Source organism: Macrotis lagotis, chromosome 1 (assembly GCF_037893015.1).
Source record: "Macrotis lagotis isolate mMagLag1 chromosome 1, bilby.v1.9.chrom.fasta, whole genome shotgun sequence".
Classification (NCBI taxonomy): domain Eukaryota; kingdom Metazoa; phylum Chordata; class Mammalia; order Peramelemorphia; family Peramelidae; genus Macrotis; species Macrotis lagotis.
Genome location: NC_133658.1, coordinates 467,740,021 through 467,763,698, shown reverse-complemented (window position 1 = coordinate 467,763,698; position 23,678 = coordinate 467,740,021). Strand labels below are relative to the sequence as shown.

At 33.7% G+C, this 23,678-nt stretch overlaps 1 protein-coding gene across 2 annotated transcripts in view; it reads right to left on the bottom strand.

Annotated features, from left to right (window-relative positions):
- The window catches only part of LOC141506660 (neuroligin-4, X-linked), a 478,208-nt gene that overhangs the window by 8,735 nt on the left and 445,795 nt on the right, over positions 1–23,678 (bottom strand). For both annotated transcript variants that reach the window (XM_074213614.1, XM_074213615.1), the window contains 2 exons: positions 21,969–22,154; positions 17,796–18,585 (listed from right to left, as the gene is read on the bottom strand). In XM_074213614.1, the coding sequence (XP_074069715.1) occupies positions 17,796–18,585; positions 21,969–22,154 (976 nt within the window). The remainder of the gene's footprint in view (positions 1–17,795; positions 18,586–21,968; positions 22,155–23,678) is intronic.

The following is a 23,678-nucleotide window of genomic DNA, read 5'->3' as shown; positions in this document are numbered from 1 at the left end:
TATGAACTGATCAAGTCATTTACCTTTTTTGTGACTGAATTTTTAATTTTGTACTAATTTGGAACTGAAAATGAAACTTGTGAATGATTTTGTGAGGATAGTTCTCTGTAAACTTTATAAGTTACTGTAATCATTTTATTAATATTGTTTGCACATAGATTATATGGTAATATTTTTGAGATTACTGTTTGTTTAATACAGGTTACTCTTTATGGAATTGTTTAATATTAATGTAGGAATCACCTTTTAAACCATAAGAGCATTCATGTTTAATATAAGGAATTATAAAGAAATTCAGTATGAAATTAGAAGGAAAAGAAAAGCATTTATTTTGCTGTCAAAGGATAGAGCAGAGGAGTTAGAAAATCCTGATAAACAAGTTTTGGAATGATACAATCTATCTATTAAAGCCCTTCAAGACCCACTATCGGACTTCTTAAATCAAGATAAACTCACAGAGATTATGAAAGTCCAAGTCATTTCATTTTCTCAAACACTCAAAAGACTGTAACATCCATAGTCAAAAAGAAACATCCTTTCCTTAACATCCTTTTTTAAGCATAAACAGTTTTGCCTAATTCATGTAAATTAAATATACATAATTCTGATCAGAGGAAAAGTTACATTTCCCCCCATAATAAAGTTTAAGCTTATCTTCTTAACCTCGGTTTTTTTTCTGCAAACACTCACATCTGCATCTGGCATATTTTACTTAGAATGTCATGAGACATTCACAGATAATTCCAAGGATTCTGCCTTTTATTGGTTGTCTGGAAGTAAACAATATGATTATATTCAAATTAAAGAAATTCTTCAGCTATTCCATTCTAGATGATAAAGGGTCCGCTTTTGATATTAAGGCTAAATGACAGTCATCTAAAAGAAAAGTTGTTAAGAAATCAAAATATCCATTGACATCCCCTTACCACTAGGTGGCAAAACAGAGATATTTGGTAGACATAGCCCTCATAGTAGCAAACACAGCTGTTCTGGGAAGTAAGAAACTCTGGTCACATCCCTCTTTCTCCACATAAATCAGGATTGATTGCAAGTCCCTGCCTTGTTAACCAAACTGTCTCTAGCTGAATAAAAGACACATAAGTTAATGAGGTGCTGTTATTAGGTCTAAGAACCAAATTGGTATTTGAAACAAGACAATTTACATGACACCCACAATACTTCTATAAGATCATTGCAATCCAATACACACACAACTACTAATGGATTTAGAATCTTTTCTGATCATTCTAGTCTACAATTATCTGCCCTATCTCTAATTTCTGACATAATTTAAGGTTTGTAACATATAATCTGGTATTGGAGTGCTGCTTGTGTTAATCCATGTATGTTATGTTAGGTTGCCCAAGCTGGATGATAAGATATTCTGGAAAAAGTATTCTTTAAACTCTCCCACAATGTCTAAGATTGTGCAGGGTACCCAATAACTGCTAGAAAAATGTCTATTATCTGACTATTAATAAAGAATATAAAAATAAATAAGAAAATTAAGGATGTCAATTTTAGATAAATAATGCCAGAGTTTTGGCATTTTTGGAAGACTATAACAATTATATGGCAACTGCTGAGCTACAGAGAAAGACAAGTTAGATTCAAACATGTTTTTCCTTTATTTTCAAAGAAGACCATGACATCAAGGAGATGATGCCATAACAAGCACATGAATTGGATTTGAGGGAGGGGGGTTCTATGCTAAATCACCAGCCTCACTTTCTCCTCCAGAGTATTCTGGGTCCAGTAGCCAGAAATGGATCAGGATGACTGGAAATGGCCCTGGATGTGGGGCAATCAGGGTTAAGTGACTTGCCCAAGGTCACAGCTAGTAAGTGGTAAGTGCTTGAAGTCGGATTCAAACTTCAATCTTGCTGAATCCAAGAGAAGGTCTACTAATATAGCTTTGGCTTTACAAAGGTCTTATTAAGTAGGTTTTCACAAATTTAATAAGCATTTGCATGTAATTTTATGCCCCTGAGACATAAATTTTCTCTCAATGGAATTATATGTGCATCCAGTAAACCTGGGGTTTATAGCTGCCTGAAATAGTATCTGATGGCTCAACAAGCTGGATAAGCAATTCAAAAAGTTAGATCAGCTAGCCATACAATAGTATGTGATCCTGTCAAATCCAATAAACTCTTCCCTTTGATTATATAAAGACACAACATGCATACATCCATGTATGTCCACAAAATTGTGTGTATATACACATGTGTAGTTGGTGTGTACACATGTGCTTTATATATATATATATATATATATATATATATATATATGATTATCTACAACTAAATACATTGATTCAAGTATTTAGCTATATCGTTCTCTGACATAGATGCTTCCTTGTGAATCTAGTAAATGACTTCTCTGATATTACAAAGGACATTGGCTGATTTCTGGTAGGTCATTGTGTGCCTTACTCAGTAGACATATCCTGAAGCCAGATTGCCAGATCAGCCAGTACAGGTTCTGCCAGGCTGAAACCAGCAATGTATTTTTGCCTATAATCCAGCTCCCAAGTCCCATTGTCAATAGCAAGCCCAAATTTGAGTCCAACTCAGAAGGAAGAAGATAGAGCATGACATTTATGCTTCACTCTACAATATAAGAAAAGAGAATGTTTTGATCCTATATAAATTAAACTAGCTATAGATATTGATTACTATTCTTCAATTAATTGACTTATTCATAATTTTCACCAGACCACAGAGAATTTTGTACTGATGAGGTATTCACTATGGTAGCACCCTGAGAACTTTTTAGCAATATAAATGTGATTAAACATACTAGTAAAAATCATCTAGTTAATAGACTTTCAGTATTGATGTCTATTCCTAAACCTGGCTATCCAACTTCTCAGGATTTGGAAGAATCTATTGTTATGGATATTGAATAAGTTCCTTCACTTATGGTTATTATTATAACTGGATCTCAAATGTGTTTGTGTCATAAAAGCCCTGTGGTCCATCACTGTGATTTCCCTAGGATACATGTAGTTGTCCAAGAGTGACCATGACAAATGGCCCATCCATCAAAAGGATCATTAGGAACCCTGCTAAGATTGATGGATAAAATGCCACTGGCTTTGCCAATATTCCAGTAAACTTAGGTGCTATGTTGGTACCTTTTATAATGGATTTCCCTCTATTCCAAGTATAAGGCACCATCCTGATTATTGTAGGCACACTGCCCAAAATGATTTATTTCCTCCACTGAGGTGTCTCCTATCCCCTGCTCTGCCCTGAATCTAGGGAAATTCAAAGGCTCAAATAAGATAAAATAATGTAAAGTAAAGCATTTTGCAAATTTTAAAGTGCCATATAAATGTCAGTTGTTATTAACCTCTAAGACTCAAGCAGGGCTCTAGTCTGTCACTGACTTCATTCCCTTAGTTTCTACTACACTCTTGTTGAGCTCAACAGTGTTTATTGGAGCACTGTTTATAAAGGGGCTGTGCTAGTAAATGTTTAATAACTAGGCTGGGAAAAATATGTGCATGTAATTTTAAGTTTAATCTGCATTATTAAATCTAAACAATCATCAAAACAATAAATCAATGATTGATTTATTTGGTGACTGATGCTTCATATGTCTAAGGTGTCAATATTCTCATGGAAAATCTAATAATGCACAAGCCAGTTAGATCTGGCTCCAGTCCACCCATGACTGAATCATTCATTGTTGATTCTCAAATTACACAGTATTCCTAAAGAAGGGCTTAAATTATCTCCATGTTCATATCAAGTCTTTTTCATATCAAGATTTTTGTCAATCTTACTTAACTACTTTTGATTAAAACGTAGTTAATCAATGTGTGAAAACAAAAAAGTGAAAGTATACTCCTCAGACTACATATCAATCAAGACAGCTAATTTACAAATAAATCTACAAATAAAATTTAGTATGTGGATTCCAACTATTCATTCGTTGAAAGAAACCATTTCATTTGAAATAAACTATAGTTCCAAACCTTCCACTAGCTTTCTCTTGCCCAGAGATTATAATATAAAGCCTTTAAATATAAAGTCCTCCATAATTTAATTCCTGCTGACCTTTACAGCTTAATTTTAAATCATTTCCCTAAAATAGCCCCAAAAGGAACAAAAATGAACTCCAAGGTATCCTTTCATCTTGTCTTGTGGTCCATAATAGCTGTTTGTTATGCCTTGTATCTCTTTCCTCATATTTATAAATTAAAATTCCTTAAAAAGTCTTCAAGATTTAACAAAAGTGCTACCACCTTCTTGAAAATTTCCCTGACCCCTGCAGTAGAAAGTTACCCGAATACCTCCACCAACTTTTCTCAGAATGCTTTGTCTATGCCAATTACAATATACCACAATAAATAGTCTAGAACCCAGTCATGGTGATAGAGCCTGGATTTGTGAATTTATTGATAGGGCATGCTTTAGTGAGGGAACTTCCCCTAGCAATTTTGGGTAGCACCTTCTCTACAACTTAGAGTGAGTGTTAGAGAATTGTCCAAAGCACTGATAAATTGTGATATGCTGAAAGTCACATAGACAATCTGAACCAAAAGTGGAACTGTAAAACAGTGATTGTTAGTTTCAGATCTGGTAAGGAAAGGAGAAGGAGTTGGGGCAGATAATTGTCATTGAAATAATACCTGCTATGGGTCAGGAATTGTGCTACATATATAATATGCATTATTTCATTTGATACATAGTACATGCTTTCTAGAAAGAATTTAATAGATGCTAAAGAAAGTAACTGATTACTTCTTTGCTCTGTCACACTCTATTTGAATGTCTGATAGATTTTTTGTGGAATGTTATATTTGCCAATATACTTTTATTATTTTTTAATATTTTCATCCTTAGTGTTTGATGGTGTCTTGAACAAAACAGGAGGCACTTAAACATCTGTTGAGCTGAATATCTAAAAAGTGGTTTCCACCCATAATCTTTCCCTCCTTCTGACCCCATTTGCTGCCCCCCGATCATTTTGTAGTTTATTACCTGCAGAAAATGGAAGTCATACAGAGTGACTTATAAGAGCTATTGCAAATGTCAGAGATTCTCCTCAAATGAGGACCTGATTAACATCATACAATAGGAAAATTTCTCCAGAAACAGTCCAAGAGCTAGCTAGCTAAGAAGGATCTTCAGAGAGATACTTCACCCAGAAATTTGACAACCTTACCTATAGACCATTCTGATTACAGAAAGTCATTTATAAGCCCTAAATGTATTCACCACAATCTGTCTACACACAGTTATCTATTATGAAAGGATAGACTGGAATTTATATACGCAGAACCTAATATTTTACCCTATTAAAATAGGACAAAAAGTTTGTGAGAAACCCTAGACACTTAAAGGCATCTGACATTCCCTAAGAAATTGTTTGAATGGGAGAGTTGAGGTACTTACGATGCTAAGTGGATAAAGAACTGGACTTGGAATCAGGAAGACTTGAATTTAAAGCTGACTTCAGAAACTAGCAGTATGAGCCTGGGTAAGTCACTTAAACGTTCTCTGGCTCAGTTTCCTCAACTGTAAAGCATTTTGCAAAGCAAGAATAGGGAACATATTTTTTTTTCTGCCAGGAGACATTTGAATATTTATAACATCATTTGTGGGCTATAATCTCGACCATTTAATTAATTCACCCCCAAAAACCTGCTAAGATTTATTGAATTTCAAGTCCTGTCTAAGTTTACCTTGACAATACCACACATCAATACAGGTCATCTGGCCAGCAGTTCTTGACCTTGGCTTAAAAAAAAAGCACAGTGCCTGAGTACTTAGTATTATTCTGTTCTCTTCTCCACCATCCTCAAATGAAAGCACATAGAAGCCCACACACCAATTAGTCAATTGATCGATGTGTGCTTATTAACTACTGAACATGTGCTAAATGAAATGAAACTATCTGTCCTTGTTGAACTTCCTTTCTGTTGAGTGAGACAGCATATGCACATAAAAGCACACATATACCCATCCACACACACACATACATACATACATACATACATACATATATATATACACATAAAATAATTACCAGTTAATTTGGAAAGGAATTATGAACAGCTGGGAATGTGGTGTTTAGGAAAGTTTTCATGTAGGAGGCAGCATATCTATGGCACTGCAGTCTGGAGGTGCCCAGTTTAATAGTAAAGGTTGTACCTGATATAGGCTCTTGGTTGCTTTTTAAAAAGGGCATGCAATAGCTGCTAAGCTTAAGTTTTGGGAGTAACCGTTTCTGGATATTAGAGTAAAGAAAGACTCACGGACTAAGACTCAGTTTTATGCCACATGATTCAAGAGAAGTAAGTCAATGTTGAATCAATGAGTGAAACAGAGAAATCAATGCATAGCATGGGATAGGGGGAGAAAGAGTCTGGAACTTGGTATCCTGATGCTGTAAGATAATTGAGAGCAGAGACTGCCTTTTGCTTCTTTTTGTATCTCTAGTGCTTAACTCAGTGTGACACGTAATACACTAATAAATGTTTCCTGATTGATTGACATGTCTTAGGGTTGAGAAAATCATATTGTACTGAAGCTGCGGCTTATACCTTATCAGGTGGACTGATTAGGAAGGCATGTTGTAAGGGGTAAAAATATATCCTATGTCCTTCAAGAAGCCTATCAGATTGCATCACCCAGATTAGAAGGTCAGAATAATAAATTTCTTAAATCCCTGGGGGATGGATGAGACCTGAGAAACAAGAAATTATCAAGTGATAGAATCAACCAGGCTTGTCAACTGATTGGACGTGGGGAAAACATAGAAGGAAGAAAGGTCAAAAGAAAACTTGTTTTGAACAAAAGAGAAAGGGTTGATGATATCTGCACTGCCAAAATGGTGAAATCAGAAGGATAAATGTGTTTTGTGCAGAAGATAATCTCAGATAGGGGCGTGCTGAATTCATGGTACTATATGGTTGTACTATATAATTCAAGGAATTAACAGGTACAATAACAGATACATACTTTGAAACTTTCAGCACAATACATGGCACAAATTAGTTAAATTTGATTTTAAAAATAACTGAGTTACATACTATAGATATTACTATATTACTATCTCCATTTTATAGTTGTGGAAACAGATTCAGTGAAGTTATCTTGCTCATGGTCATATAATGACTAAGTGTTAGGAGGCAGGATCAAGAGCAGATTTTTCTGGATCCAATCTCAACACTATTTTCACTATAACAATATGTTTATAGATGTACTATGGATATTTGGAAATGTGGATAATGAACTTGGGAGAAAGGTGGAAGTTTTATAAAGAGAGATAATTATGAGATATTAGCATAGAGCTGAGAGTTGGATTCCTAAGAGAGGTTAAGAAAAGAAGAGTAAGCTGAGGACATAGTACTGAGAAAGATTAGTCTTTAAGGATTGGAAAGAATACTCAAGAAAAATGACAGAGAAGAGGTATCATCAGGGATATAAGATAAGAATTAGGAGAAGGTGGAAAAAATTACCAAGAAACATATATATGAGGGTATGAGGGTGTGTGCATGTGTCGTGTATGTATATATATATATATATATATATATATATATATATATTATATATATATGTATATATATGTATATGAATGAATGTATATATAACAAAAATATAATCATGAACAAGCAAGAAATCAACTGAACAATAGAAGTCATTGAAAATGAAACAAAACAGAAAACACTATTTTTTGGTTATGATAAGGCACATAGAAACATTAAAAGAAGTAATTTCTGTGGAATTTTGGGAACAGAAGTCATTTTAAAAGTTATGATTAGTAGTGAAGAGTAGATAATAAAGTTGAGAAGGCTCTGGGTACATTCTGCAAGAATTTTGGTAAGAAATAGAAGAGAAGAGATTGAGATAATAAGTAGGTCAAGGAACAGAACTGTGGAATTCTAATTACCCTATTAGGCATTTGTGAAATGACTGTAAAATTGAGAATGAAAAGGAAAGGATGATTAGTGGTGTTTAGTACTGGTGGACAGAGGTATTTATATGCCTTTAAGAATATTGCTAGAACTAGAAACTTTGGTTTAAATGTCAAAATAGTCTTCTTAATCTTCATTTCATTCCCTGCTTATTGAGATCATTGAAAAAAATACAAGTTTGCAAGTCAAGTATTTGAGATTCTTCATCATCAGCAACCAATTTGCCTTTCCAGGTTATTTTCATGCTAATTTACATTTATGTTCTTTTGTTGTTGTTGTTCCAACCAAACTGGTCTACTAAGTTGTTCCATGGGCTCAGCATGTCATTTCTTACCACTGAGCAATGCCTAAAGTATACTCCTTATTCATCTCTATTTTTTAAGAATCCTTCCCTTTATTAGAGCTTCAAATCACCTGCTCTTTGTAGTCTTTCTCAGTTGAAAGCTTCTTCTCCCTCCTCAAATATCCCTGTGACATTTAGATCTTTTTGTTTGCCCTCATCTTGTATAGTACTTATATGAGTATGTGTATTACAACCTTTTCCCTACCCTTACCTTCCCCAAATAGAACACGACCATATGGGGGACCATGGCACCACTGCATTCTTATTTCAGTATTCACAGAACATAGTATACTTCTTTACAAATAGACTATACCTAAGAAATGACTACTAAATGAAGAAATGGAAATCAGTTTTTCTAAGACTTATAGAATAAAGGTATTCTCAAACTTTATATTACTTGCAGATACAGGATTTAGAAAGCAAATAGATGTTTTTGATAAAGGTAAAGTAGGTCATATACTCTAGAATGGGTACAGAGCTGGGGTTTCATGTTGATTTGGGATGTCAAGAAAAGAAAATAAATTGGAGTGAAACAACTATCTCTGCTGTATTTAGGCCAAACTGCCTAGTAAAAAGGCAGCATAATTTGATTTTGGAGACTTGGCTCCTGTTGCTGGTTCCTTTCAACTTAACACAGCAAGCAAAGAAAGTTAAAAGAGGGTGCAATTATCCGGGAAACTTTAGCTAAAACAGATCATTTATTTGCTGAAATGATGTGATAATGAAATCTTTTTTCTTCTCCTTTTCTGTCTTTGTTATGGAGTTGTCCTCTGATATCCACATATTTGGATTTATACATACAATTTTACAGCTATTAACTTGGCATGAGCATTTTGAAGAGTATTTTCTATGGTTTGAGAAATAATGTTTAAAAAGTCTGTGAGAGTTTCAGATTACACATTTAATTCAACAAATATTTACAAAACAGGAACATTGAGATAGTCAACAGAAGGAATGCTTTTCTTCTATTAATTATCACTAGTTTATCCTGTACACATATTTGTACAAAACTGTTTGTATGTCTTGTCCTCATTAGATTATAAGCACTTTGAGCACTGGTGTTTGTTTTTGGGTTTTTGACCTTTCCTTGAATTATAGCACTTAAGCAATGATCTTGACATTTATAAACTTGATAACTGCTTGCTGACTGGATTACAGGAGAAAGGAACTATTCTGGGGTCTGGAAGGGAAGAAGACCTAGATATTAGAATACCATAGGCATTAAATTCAAGGAATTTCAATTCTACTAGGGATAGAGGAATGGGGTGGGGATGGCATTTAATGCATAAACAAGTGTAATACAATTTAGAATGCAATAAGGACAAAGGAGAGATCCAAAATAAGTACTTTCAGAAAATCTGAAGAGGAAGAGATGATCTGTGGCTGAATGGATCACAGAGAAGTAAGAATGTGAGCCTAACCTTATACAAGGAGAAAACCAACAGAATACAAAGGTGAACAAATGCTGCATTGTGTGAGACACAGAAAGAAAGGAGATAACATTTTGAATTTTGGGCAGCCTTTAGATGAGGAGAGATAATGTGAAATACCACCAAAGAGGTAAATTGAGGACCTGATTATACAGGGTCGGTATATTAACCTAGAGAAATTTTATTAGACCCTTGAATCAAAACTATAGAATTTTGAGTGAGGGCTTGACCTAGTTAGACTCATTCATTAATTAGGCTATTTTGATAACATTTTAAAGAACTGATTGGGAACAGGGAAAACTGGAGGCAGGGAAACCATGAGAGGAATATTCAGGTAGTTAAGGAAAGAAGTGATAAGTATCTGAATTAGGAGATTAATTCTATTAATAGAAAAAAAGAGTCAAAAAAAAAGAGATGCTGCTCTGTGTAAAAAAGATTCAACCATATTTGGAAATTAATTATATTTAGGTAGTGAGGAATAACAGTAAAAAAAATAAAACTTTGATGATGGCTCCATCAATAGGAAATAAGAAGTCTAATAGAAGAACAAGCATGGGAAAGAAGATGGTAAGCTCAATTATATTTTGTTGAGTTTCAAATGCTGGCAGCATATTCAGTTCAGAAAAATTACATATTTGAAAACTTGAATGGAAATGGGAATGAAGATTGACAAATTTTCCAATTTTCAAAAAAAAAGAGAGTGAGAGAGAATAGCCTCTAAACCACAGGTCAGTGAACTTGACTTTTATTCTTAGGGAAATTCTGGAATACATTATTAAAGGAATGGTTAGTAATAGGGAAAGGGAAATAGTGTTTACAAAGTGCTAGCATAGCTTCATTAAGAACAATTGTTGGAAAATTAACCTTATTTATTTGTTGATATAATTAATAAACTAATAGGTATAATTTATCTAGATTTTAGCAAGCATTTTTGAAATGACAAAATATTTCATGCTTATTTGCAGAAAGAATGGACAGGTATGGACAACACAGATGAATGCCTTCTGAGCTTTTGAGATGGCAGACCCAAAGGGTGATCATTAATGATTTGATATCAATATGGCAAGGAGTCTTCAAGGTAGATTTGAAGTTAAAGGTAAAGGAAAATCAAATTCCTTATTATGAAGGGACAAGATGGTTTCTGGAAATGATAATGGATGATGAGGGGTCATATGCCTATTTCACTACAAGGCTAACCTAACTTTAAGAGGAAATTCTCTCTCTTAAATTCAACAAGTCTCTGAGCATCATATTAGGTCAAGTTAAAAAAAAACAATAGAATTAATACAAAAGTATCAAAGTAGACAAAAAGTGAATAGAAACTGCATTACCTTCCATCGAATAAAAATTAAGGAAATAATATATACTGAAAGTCTATAAAGGGGAAATAGGTATACCTATACTCCTTATTTACCTTCTGATTTCCTTTATCAATACCTTGTAAATAGCAAACCATGACAACTAAAGGGATGTCAATATATTTTTGCTTGCAATATTTAATTTAAAATAATATAGAAAAATATGTAATATATGATGAAACATGAACAGATTAAAAGATTGTAAAACTTGCAGATAATGTACTTGATATTGCAAGCTTCAGACAATTTGCCAGTATGGTAAACTATCTTAGAAAAAATAAAATTCCTTAATAGATTATGAAATATAATTTCAATGCCTAATATATTAATTTTAAAAAGGGGGAAATTAGTTAAAATGAATTTGTAGGTTATCACTTTATCAAAATTTATCATTATTATAGAAGCATAATAGGTTTGATGACATCTTTAATAATAAATGATTGTACAATAATGAACAGCTCCTTAAAATTCTCACAAAAAAGGACTTCTTTTAACAGCAAGTAACAAGTATCAAAAGCAATTACAGTACAGCTTATCATATGATTGTTATCCTTAAATCTGCTTCAATGGAGAGCTATATTACAGATAAATAAAAATATTCTGTATTTTACAATCAAAATGGGCAAAAATTCTGTTGTTTTAAAATAATTCAGAAATATGCAAATAACTTGTGATTTTTAAGGTGTGGATAGAGCTGCCCTTCTGTCATCAATATTCCTTGTCCAAAAACTTAGGAGAATGTTCTAATGATTTGTCTGAGTCATACAGTAGTTATTGTCTAGCTTAGGGTCATGGAACTATTAAGGGATGGATTTGAAGCCAGATCTTTTCTTAAAGGTTTTTGCAAGGCAATGGAGTTAAGTGGCTTTGCCCAAGGCCACACGGCTAGGTAATTATTAAGTGTCTGAGACCAGATTTGAACCCAGGTACTCCTGACTCCAGGGCCAGTGCTTTATCCACTGCGTCACCTAGCCACCTCAAACCCAGATCTTCCTAACCCTAACATTAGTATCCTAGTGTTCTTAAAGCAGTGGGTAAGTATATTATAGTGCTCAATCCTCTGCTCCATGTTGCTACTAATTCTTAAATAGTTAACCAAACTCCACACAAAATAAGGAAATGAGTTTTAGCTTCTGAATATACTCAGACTGTAGTATATGATATGAATCTAATCTAATCCAAAACCATTTGTTATATGATTACACTGTGCCAAGTACTGTATTAGATACTGGGAATATAAAGATTAATGAAAAACACCCCTTGTCCTCAAGGACCTTACAATGTATTACAATGAAGAAAAGGAAATTAGAATAAAATGTCCTTTTAAAACTCCAAAACACTTAGTCTGACTATAGAGGGAAACAAGGAAATGTTAGTGAAAGATTTTTCTTTTAGAAGGACCAGTATAATGTAATTCATTGACCTGTACAATTACTGACTGTGCTTGCCCATTTCAGTAGTGTGCTATTTGTGTCAAGATGGGGAAAATTTCACAAGTTTCTTCCAGGATGCTGACTGGAGGAAAAGAAGATGGCAGGGTTAATATTTCCATAAGAGGAGAAAGAGGGTTAGAAAAAAGACAGATGGTGATGGAACAGATCACACAATGATCTTGCTTTTACTTTCCTTAGGACAAAGATGTTTTATGCTGTTGAAGAAGCACTTACCCCTATAGCTCCCCAAATAGTCAGAATTCTAGGGGAATCACTGTATTCTGCCTTATTAATTTTCATTTTTACACCTTTCTCCCAGAATTCTTTGAGAACATACCTAGACACACTATCACACAGCCCTTCCCAGTAGTCCTTTGTTTCAAATATATTTCCAGTGAGTAGTACATTTCTTGCAAGGCAGGGCTACTTTCAAATTTCAATACATTATTTTAAAAATATTCTATATTTCCTTTTCTCTATAACTAGTCCAATGAAGAATCCCAATTTTATTTTCTTGTGTCTATCAACAGAGGTGCCAGATATCATCCATCTACTCTAAGACATAGTTAGAAGTTCAGAAATGTTAGCTCTGAGACTGTTTCAAAAGTTATGTTTATAGATCATTTCTTCTTGTTAGGCATTGTTACAAGTGGGCATATAAGAGATGGCATTCAGATTTTTAGGGGCTGTTGTAGAGGTGCAGAAGGGCTGTAATTCCACTCACGAGACAATAATAAATTTGTCTCACTGCAATAAGCTCTTGCCCCATCAGCAGCATATATAATGGTGACAGATGGTACTATAAAACATGCTTATAAGTCAGCAAATCTCTGACTTGCTAATATTTTAGAGAATGGTGATAATAATCAAAGGAAGCCATCGTGCTTTATATTATATCAATCATTCAGCCAATGAGCTAATTTATGTATTCAGGTACTGCATAGTATCTGATAGAACTATATTCAATTGATCCCATAGTCTTTTAAGTTCAACTTCCATTCCTCATTCTATCAGATGTGAAATGATCTTGAGATAAATTATATGTAATTTAGATTCCCACTATCTATTTTTGATTAGCTAGACCTACTAAATATATTCAAATTTTGTTAACAAAAGTAAGAAAGCATTGAATGAATACTAAATAGCTGTGCAAAAACAGCATTTGGGCAAATCAGATGTCAACTATCTTATTAATATTGGTTTTACTCCACCAGTATCTATGTGTCAGAGTGCATAGAGCAGTGGGCCTGGAATCAGGAAAGTTTAAGTCAATTATTAAGTCAGATTTAGCTGAATGACCATGAGCAAGTCATTTAACCCTGTTTGCTTCAGTCTTCTCATATGTAAAAAAGAAAGAGCTGGAGAAGAAAATGACAAAGAGTTTCAGTATCTTTGCCAAGAAAACCCTAAATGGGGTCACTAAGAGTTAGACAAACTGAAATGACTGAACAATAGGAGAACAATAATGATAATACTACTCTAGGGCCAGATCATATCCAATTCATGCTTTATCATGTAGTATGAAAGGTAAAGGGGGCAGCTAGGTTTATAGAGTACCAGCCCTGGAGTCAGGAGTACTTGAATTCAAATCTGTCCCCAGATACTTAATAATTGCCTAGCTGTGTGACCTTAGGCAAGTCACTTAAACCCCATTACCTTAAATAAATAAAAGAAGAGAAAGGTAAACCATCTTGTGCTTTAAGTGTAGTAGGAATAATTACAAGATTACAACATTGCTCTCATTTTCCACCTCCTTTGTTCAATAGCCTACAGTGATTGTCTCATATATAAAGTTCAAATTCTTTAGCTGGACTCTACAATTAAACAAAAGCATTGTCTTAATACTACTATTCATTCAAATAAAAAAGAATATTGCATATTTTATGGTCCATGTTCACAACCCATCTATTCATTCACCAGGACTTCTGCACCATATGATTATTTTGCCTTTTACCCAACCACTATCTATTTCATTTGGAATTTTACCCCAAAGCTGAGCTGCCTTAATTGTTGGGTAAACCACTACATCAAGTGGCTCTAGACTCTGCTTCCTATCCAATCCAGCAGCAAAATTAAAGGACTCAGCATAGGAATCTTGCCATACTTTGTTCTGTCACTTCTGTACCATGCCTTATCCCTTTCTACCTCTTGTTCTTGCTGTGAGAACAAAAGTACCACCATTTGAAAGTCCTAAGGCTTCAATTACATTCCCTAAGATTACCAAGTCAAAAACTCCTTTCCTTGATGAACCCCTGTATATTATACTTCACTGATAGAATATAAGTTTCTAAATTACATAATTGCACATGCATAACCTCTGTCAAATTGCTTAATACCTCAGGGAGGGGGAAGGAGAAAGTAGGAGAAGGGAAGGAAGGATAAGATTTGGAAATCAAAACCTTAATAAAAATGGTAATAAAAAAGTATGTAAGCTCCTAGATAGCAGGGACTGTCACAATTTTATATTTGTATCATGACTTCCTAGTACTAAAATTTTCCTGATAAAATCTTGTTTAATTCATCTTTAGGGGAAAGATATAAGGAATAGATTTCCCTCTATGATGTCATTATATTGGGAATTCTCAGTGGGGAAAATCACCTTCAGTGTAATTCAAAATCAGTTCTGCCACTTATAATAGAAGTAATAAGAATATAAATGATAATAGGCAGTGTTTATATAGTTCTACTTTTAGCTCAGGACTATGCAAAGGACTTCACAAATATTTTCACAATTGTTTTTCACAGCAAACCTGATTATGTCAGTATGATTATTAAGCTAATTTAACAACTGAGGAAACTAAGACAACTAGAGGTTAAGTGACTGGTCCAATGTCACACAGTAATATGTTTCTGGATTTGAACCCAGCTCTTCCTGATTTTAGGACCTGCCCTTGATTCATTGCACCACCTGAAAAATTGTTTAAAATAGTGAGAATTTGGGGCAGCTAGGTGGCATAGTGGATAAATCACCAGCCCTGGAGTCAGGAGTACCTGAGTTCAAATCCAGTTTCAGACACTTAATAATCACCTAGCTGTGTGGCCTTGGGCAAGCCACTTAACCCCATTTGCCTTGCAAAAAAAAAAAGAGAGAATTTAAGTGAACTTTATGAGAAACAAAATCTGAATGCTCTCTGGCTTTCAAAATGCCATACTGGCTTTCCATTATTTATAATAAAAGCAGCATTGCTTTTGATTGATTGATTAACCAATTGAACTTAATGAAGAATTTTCTCTTGTTTGTTTACTATTGTGTGACCTTGAGCAATTCACTTACTGTACTTAGGTCTAAGTTACCTCATTTGAAAAATTAAGGAATGTACTGTATGACCTCTTGAGTACCTTATAGTCCTTCATCTAGTATTCTATCATTTTAATATATCATTTATTACTCATGACACTAAGTTACATGGAACTCAGCTCTCATGTATCAGTTAGAAATGTTCTCATCTATCAGATAATGAAATAGTAATTACTTTAGACAAGATCACATACCTAAGAAATTGTGGAACTGGGACAAGAACCCAAGTGCTCTGAATCCTAGTTCAATGTTTATTATTACCCTTATTCCTCACTGTTGACTGAAATGTTCTCTCCTGCTCTTCTTGGTCAGTCCAGTTCCCAACCATATTTTAAGGTCATATTTGAACTCTTCCTTCACTACTCTGGTTCATTTTTTCATTACACTTCTATGAATTTCAATAGTAGAAAATTTAGTGCTACTATCTTCTATGTATTTCTTATAATTGTTTTAACTCTTATCACCCTCATAAGAATGGAGGGCCCTCATGTCAGATTCTATGCTTTAAACATCCTCACACAATGATGGTGATATCTTTGGTTTTCCCCCAAATCTTTACACAGCAGATGCTTAACAAATATGATTAGTGACTTCATTAAATGTTTTATATGGCAGAAAATATTCCATTAATACATAGTTTCCACTAAGCTTTTTTTGTTTATAATTTTGTCATATTGTGATTTTCTAGATTCAGGCACCCCTGTATAAGATCTTGGTAGAAATACGTATTTGAAAGGATCTTACAAATTATCAATTATATGAACTCAGAAAGATTTCTAAATCTCTACTGTATATACACTCTTCAAATACTGAAAGAATATACCTGAAGTAACTATCAAGATGTGCTTACTAACCCCTGCTTTATATCATACTTTTGAAAATAATGCAATATTTCCACTTATCCCAGTGTCCACATTCTGCCAGAACTGTAACAGTGTTCTAAAATCAGTTTCCCTGACAGTATTCCCAATGACTACAAAAAAACTAAGTTAAACTATCTAGATTTAATGTCCCATTGTGATTACAAGCCACCACTAAAGTGGAAATCAAATAAACAAATTTAGATTCATTAAAAATTGAAACTTGCTAAACTTTCCAAGATTCCAAACTGAACATCTCTGAGCATCTCTGTTTTCTTAATATTGTTGCTAATATTACTGCACTGCACTGCAGTTGCAGTTATGAAAGCCTAACCCTGTTAAAAGTGTTCATTGGAAAGATTTACTATTCCTTAGTGCCATGAGCATCTTTATTTTTAATTCAATACAAGAGCTTCAAGGTGGAAAAAAAAAAGTCCAGCACTAAGGTAGAACAAAACAATACTGCACTGTATGTCAAAAGGATGATATAGGACAAGGGTTAGTGAACTCAACTATTATTAGCCATTTAAATGGCTTTAGGGGTTTTCCTTCCATGTTTTCAAAGAATCTAGATAGTAGCGATTTGGCTGTATTTATAAATTTCTATAATAGTTGTTTGTGTTTTCCATATCTTTTTCAAATATATTTAGTTGCACAGTTATGAGAATGAGATTTTTCCATGATTAATAGGAGGCACATTTTATTTGTGTTGTTATGCAGGAAGCTTGGCTATACAATTTTCCATGAGGGAAGTATTCTTCAATAACTACCTTTCCTCCCAACAGATGTATGTAGTCTCTTTGAGATAGAAAACACTAAGGTGTACTCCCACTTTTCATACAGTATAATGAAAGAACTTAATTTTTCCTTCTGTGAAAATTCCTATTTCTAACCTAGCTCCATTGAGCTAAAACAGCTTGCAAAGTTATTATTATCTAACCATTCCTATAAAAAAAACAACTTGATAATTCATAGTAAACTTTGGAGAAATATAGCTGTTTCCCTTTCGTGATAAATGTAAAATTCTGGAGTGAAGACATTGCAAGTTGCAGGATTCTAAATGTAGTGTAATCAATTAACTAAAGACCACATACATAAAATATCAAAGTCAGAAGACAGATGCCTTAGAGGAAAACATACCCAGTTTTGGCGAAGTTTGTCCAGTATGTCATAACCACTGCACTAAGCATGACATCATTCTTAGAGAAGTTACAGCTGAAGAGTTCAGTAGGACCAATCATGGGAATGCCAAAAACATATGGAACTTCATCACCATGGGCTGAATCAGCCCAACTTGGTTTCATTTCACTTTGACAATGGTGATAGAATGCATAGAAATATGTTGGGGAGCCATACTGAGCATGAAGATCAGCTGTGGCAACAGCAGGAGCAACCCATTGATGATCAGTAAAAAGGGCAACCAGGGTCTTCCTTCGCGTTTCAGGGTTTTCTTTATCTGCCCAGTCAGTGTACATGAACTTTATCGTCTCCCGTAGGGTGTCTTTTCCTTCTGGATAACCATACAGATTGTCCACAAAGTTGGAGACAGAGAAGTCAAAATCATTTGGTGAAACACCATCCTCATTGTCAACAATACCATCAACAAACTTTAAGCCTTCCCCTTGGTTTACGCCAAGCATTATGTCATAGTTTAGGAACTCCCCCTGCTCCATTAGAATCTGAGGGTCATCTGGAATTACATCACCATCTATCACGGGCCCGAAGGCAATGTGGTATGTGGCTGGAGTAATGGTCTGTTGAATGAGTTCTTTGTAGTTCTTATTCCGAAGGCATTCAACCATGTCTGTGGTATCCAGCATGTTGCAGCCCACTTTATCTGCCAATATCCGAGTGTACTTGGCAGGCTGGTAGTTCACTGCCCAGCTGGACAGGGCTGTTCCACTCTGTATGATTGCCTTTTGGAACAGACCTGCAGGTGCAAATTGTGTACATGCAAATGAAAATCGAAAATATAGAAAAGCAGCTTTTACTGAGCAAAGAATGCTTTTATTGTATCTCAGGGATGTGAATTTCTGAGTACAGTAGCCTTCAGCTATTTCAGTCTCTCTCACTCATTTTTTTTCCATTTGACACTAGTTTTAATAGGAAGTTCATCTTCATATAGACTAAAGAGTTAAGAAAAGGAAACTATCCTTACAAGTTCACCCCCCACAATGAAAATTCATACTATTTATCTACCCCTCTAGAAATTTTCAGTTTTTATTTTTAAAAAAGTTCTCACAAATAAATAAATGTCAGAAGCAATCCAATTCTCTGTTCCATGTCAATATGCTTTTCACTAGTTTAAAGGTCAAAGGAAAATTATACGCTTACCTCTTTCACAGAGTAACCAGGCACCATGTAATTTAGGGAAAATGTTCAGCTAAAATCAATTTAATATGCTCAATTTGTGGGAGTATTTTGGTCTGATATACTTTTGAATTACTTGTTTCACATTTTCTCCCTTAACTGTAAATATATGAAAAAAATTTAATGTGCATTTGAAAGAATAATTTGTCCATATCTAATTTATTCTCCAATTGGAACTAATAAGATTTTTTTCCCCTGAAGAATTATGATTTCCAAAAAAAAAAAATGAAACCAATTCCAAGTCCAGAATTTGTAAAACTGTCAAAAATACCCTATTTAGCTTGGGGTTCAGAATAAGCTTGAGCTGATGGAGTAAAAGAAATCGATACTTTTATTCCACTGCTTGGATGTCTAGAAGTATAAAACCTCTATTTTTAGAATATGTCAGGACAGGAGATATTGGATTATAAAATCAGAGTATTCTATTCACTATCCTGCCTTTTTTACAGTTGAATGCTAGTCTGAGTTTAGAATCTGACATCTCATGATCCACCAGAGGAATAAAACATTCAGTCTCTGATTCTGGTAGCTTGCACTATGTCAACTTTTAAAATCATGGAAGTAATCAAGTAGGTAAAAAACATGATTTTAATCAGTAGGATGTAATTTGAAAAGAAAGAAGATGACCCAGAGGTTAACTCAGAACTGAAATTCTAAATGGTCCTATCTTGCATTGGCTAGGTAGCTATTTAGGAACTTAATGTTACATACTCTGTTTTGACTAGTGAATTATTATATTTACTTTAATATAGTGCTACTTGCAGCTTAGAGAAAATAGTGACCTATAGATCCCATTATAGAACCTGGTGTAAGACTTCAGTAAAATGATTCAGATGCTTTTGAAGCATTGCAAAGTCCTATCCAAATTATAGTTAATAAAATTGGAATGGTGTAAACGCCATTAGAAAGAAATTTCTCAGAACTAAGAGAAATCTTTTAGTTGATTTGAACTTGACATAATAAAAAACAATAATTTTTTCAAGTACAGAGAATATTTCAAATGTGAAGAAAAGAACAAAGAACAGTGTCAACATTAAATTGTCCTAAAAAGTTGGATTAAAAATGTTGAACATGACACATGTTCTATCTACTCATTCACTTGTTACCCTCTCAAGGGAAGGGTTCCACCCATCTGCTGCACAGTGAGGCTACATTCATTCTGCTTCGCTGAGGAAGGAGGAAGAAAAGGAATTTTTCTAATCCTTTTTTCTCCTCAGGAACATTAAAAAGCTTACCTCTTTAAGTGCCTAAAGAATTAATAAGTTTTACCTTTTTAGATAGAAATTTTAACCTTACTATGTCTCCTTCTTCCACTAAAACTAATAGGTACCATATAACCTAGAATTGTTGTTATAAATTTCCATTTATTTATTGTACAACAATGCTGTTCTATTTAGGTTCTTATATTTCTTTATAACTATAAGCCATCTTTCAAACTCAAGAAATCAGCTGTCATTTTGTCAACTCCTCCACTCCCACCAATTTTCTAGTCCGGTAGAATTGAATCTGCTATGTCTTTGGAAAACAGATTATCAAAATATTGAAAATTGTTTATTTAAGAAGTACCTCTAAAACTGGGAGATAGAGCTTAAAGAATAAAGTAAAATATCATTTAGAGATCACTGCCTTCCAGTAACAGTGTTGGATACTAAGATTCTTTGATACTGCAATCCTGGCTATTTCTTACATATATCTTACATTACCTAACTTCAGTGATTTTTATTATCTGTACCCTGTTCTTGGAATTCTCTTTCTCCTTATCTTTTCTTCCTGATTTCCATCAAGTTCCACCTAAAATCCTAAGTGTTAAAGGAAGCCTTTCCTACTCCTATTTAATTCTCATGTCTTGCCATCAATGATTATCCTGCATATATCTTGTTTTAACATAGTTGTTTGCTTATTGTTTCCTTCATGGAACCTGAAACTTGATTGTAGTGGTGACCTTTTGGTTTCCGTTATATATTCAGTGCTGGGATGCACAGTAGGGACTTAATAAATGTTTATTGATTAACTGACTAGAATCTTTGGGATTTCTATTTTGGGTGTTCAAAACTTTTGTTCTCTGCTAATTTCAGGGTTGCAGGCCAAATGATTGAAGCTGCCAAACAAACTGACTACTGTGTATTTAAAGAATCAGTAGTAGATTTTTCCCTCTTGTAAAGGTTACTATCTTCTACATGATTTTTTTCTAATTTTGGTTAAAAAATGACATAAAATATGTCAAATAACATTGTAATATGTTCTGATGATAATTTAATCCAGAAATTCAATTGAGCAAAAGTTTATTAATTATTAAATGATTACAGGTTTTTAGTTCTTTACAGCATTAAAATTCTATGAGTATGTGACTGTGCAAAATGCATAAAAATATTTTAAAAATTAATGCTTAAGAACTTAAGTAAAATGATGTGTTATAAATATTGAAGAAAAATATCTATCACTATTTTTAAGTTGTGGGATAAAATAAGAAAGTCATTTTTTAAAATAATGGGTAAAATGTGAATGGCATTGTTTACATATTGAACTCTCTAATATTCTTTTCCATCTTATATTTACTACTTCTGCATCCACAGTCATTAACAAATAAAACTTAAGACTGAATAAGGATTTCATAAATAACTACTATTATCATAGATAGTAAAAATTCACAGAAAAGTTAGAATTTGATCAAGGAAATTAATGATCTAACCAAATTTATTGTTAAATCACAAATACAAATCAAAAAAGCGAAATAAAAACTGGCCAGGGAAAGGATATGGTAAGAAGGAGGAGGAGAAAGAGGACAGTTTATACAAGGATCACTACCTAGGTTTCTGTTGAATTTTTTTAATAATACAGCTTTATCATATAATTCAGATAGAACATTCCCTTCATCATTCTTAAAGCAAACAAACATCTCTATTTTTATTTATTTTATTTTTATCAGAATGGAAATCATATTACCTTCTGAATAGTGAGACAAGGTCAAGAGGCTAACGCAAGATGCTCCTGCTCCTGAGCCAAAGATAGTAACTCGTTTTGGATCCCCTCCAAAGGATCCAATGTTTTCTTCAATCCATCGTAAAGCTTGGATTTGGTCAAGCAATCCATAATTGCCTTTTGCTGCCTGGTCCCCAGTACTTAAAAAACCTACAAACAAGAAAAGTATTTTCTTAGTTATCAAAGCACACAACTTAATGTCATAGTTTTGGTAAATCACATCTTGTGTTCGCTATAGAATTTTCCCAATAACAATAAACAGTTATTATAGAATTATCTTGCAAGTCAAATGTGGTCTTACATAATACAAATTATGACTCTCAATACTTTGAATAGATAATAATTTATGTTACTGAAGAGAGACAAAAAAGTTTATATGAACTCAAATGAAGAGACACTTTATCTCAATGGCATTTATAGAGGAAACTGGATAAAAAAACAGCAAAGTAATGAAAAATTGGGGAGGAAATGTATACAATAAAATTATTTCTTCCATCAATTAACATGGAGTTACAACATTTGAATAGTTCCTAATATGTTTCATGAGGAATTAGAAATGATACTAGTCAAAAAAATAAGATGGCATTAGACAACATTGAGAGAGGAGGTTCATGTAGGTGAAGAAAATTTTGAAGATAAAAAATGGGAGTGGGGCGGCTAGGTGGCACAGTGAATAAAGCACCAACCCTGGAGTCAGAAGTACCTGGGTTCAAATCCGGTCTCAGACACTTAATAATTACCTAGCTGTGTGGCCTTGGGCAAGACACTTAACCCCATTGCCTTGCAAAAAAAACAAAAAAACAAACAAAAAAAATGGGAGTCCTGAAATTATGGTCCATGGATCAGTTTATAAAAATGTAAAAATCTTTCTTCTACCCTCAAATTGTGATTTCCTAGCCCCTAGTACAGAAAGATTAATTCTTAAGATGTCAAAAAGAGAGAAGGGTCTGTAATCTTAAGAAAAAAACAGAACAAAAAATATGAATCACAGAAAATATCAACTGCTAATCCATATGCTTAATTTGACTCCTCTGTGGGATTTTCTCAGAATAATTTATAAATATACTGTGGATATTCGTGGTAAAGATCAATATTTAAAAAGCACTTATATATCATATTCTATTTGATCCTAGAAACAAACCCAGGAAGCAAGAGCTATTATGCCCATTTTATAATAAAAACACTGAGGCTGAGAGTTCAAGTGACTTGACACATTAAGTTTCTAAGATGGGATCCAAATTCAAGTGCTCCTGAGTTGACATACAGCAGATTACTTTTTCAGAGTTACACAATTGAATCAAAGAAATAGGGAACTTTGGGTCATATTATGGTAACTTTTTGAATACTAAAGAAAAAAATCTACATTCAATACAGTAGTTCAAAAATATAACATTCAAAATCCTTTTCTAACCAGGTGTCTTTTTAAAAAAATGTTATTTATTTAAGGTAATGAGATTAAGCGACTTGCCCAAGGTCACACAGCTAGGCACTTATTAAGTTATCTGAGGTCAGATTTGAACTCCTCCTGACTCCAAGGCTGGTGCTCTATCCACTACGCTACCTAATTGCCCAACAAGGTGTCTTTCGTGCAGAGGTCAAAAGTATTTGTGATCCTTTAAAATTGGAGCAACAGAGAAAATTTTGCTCAAAAATTTTAATTATTAATATTAGGTG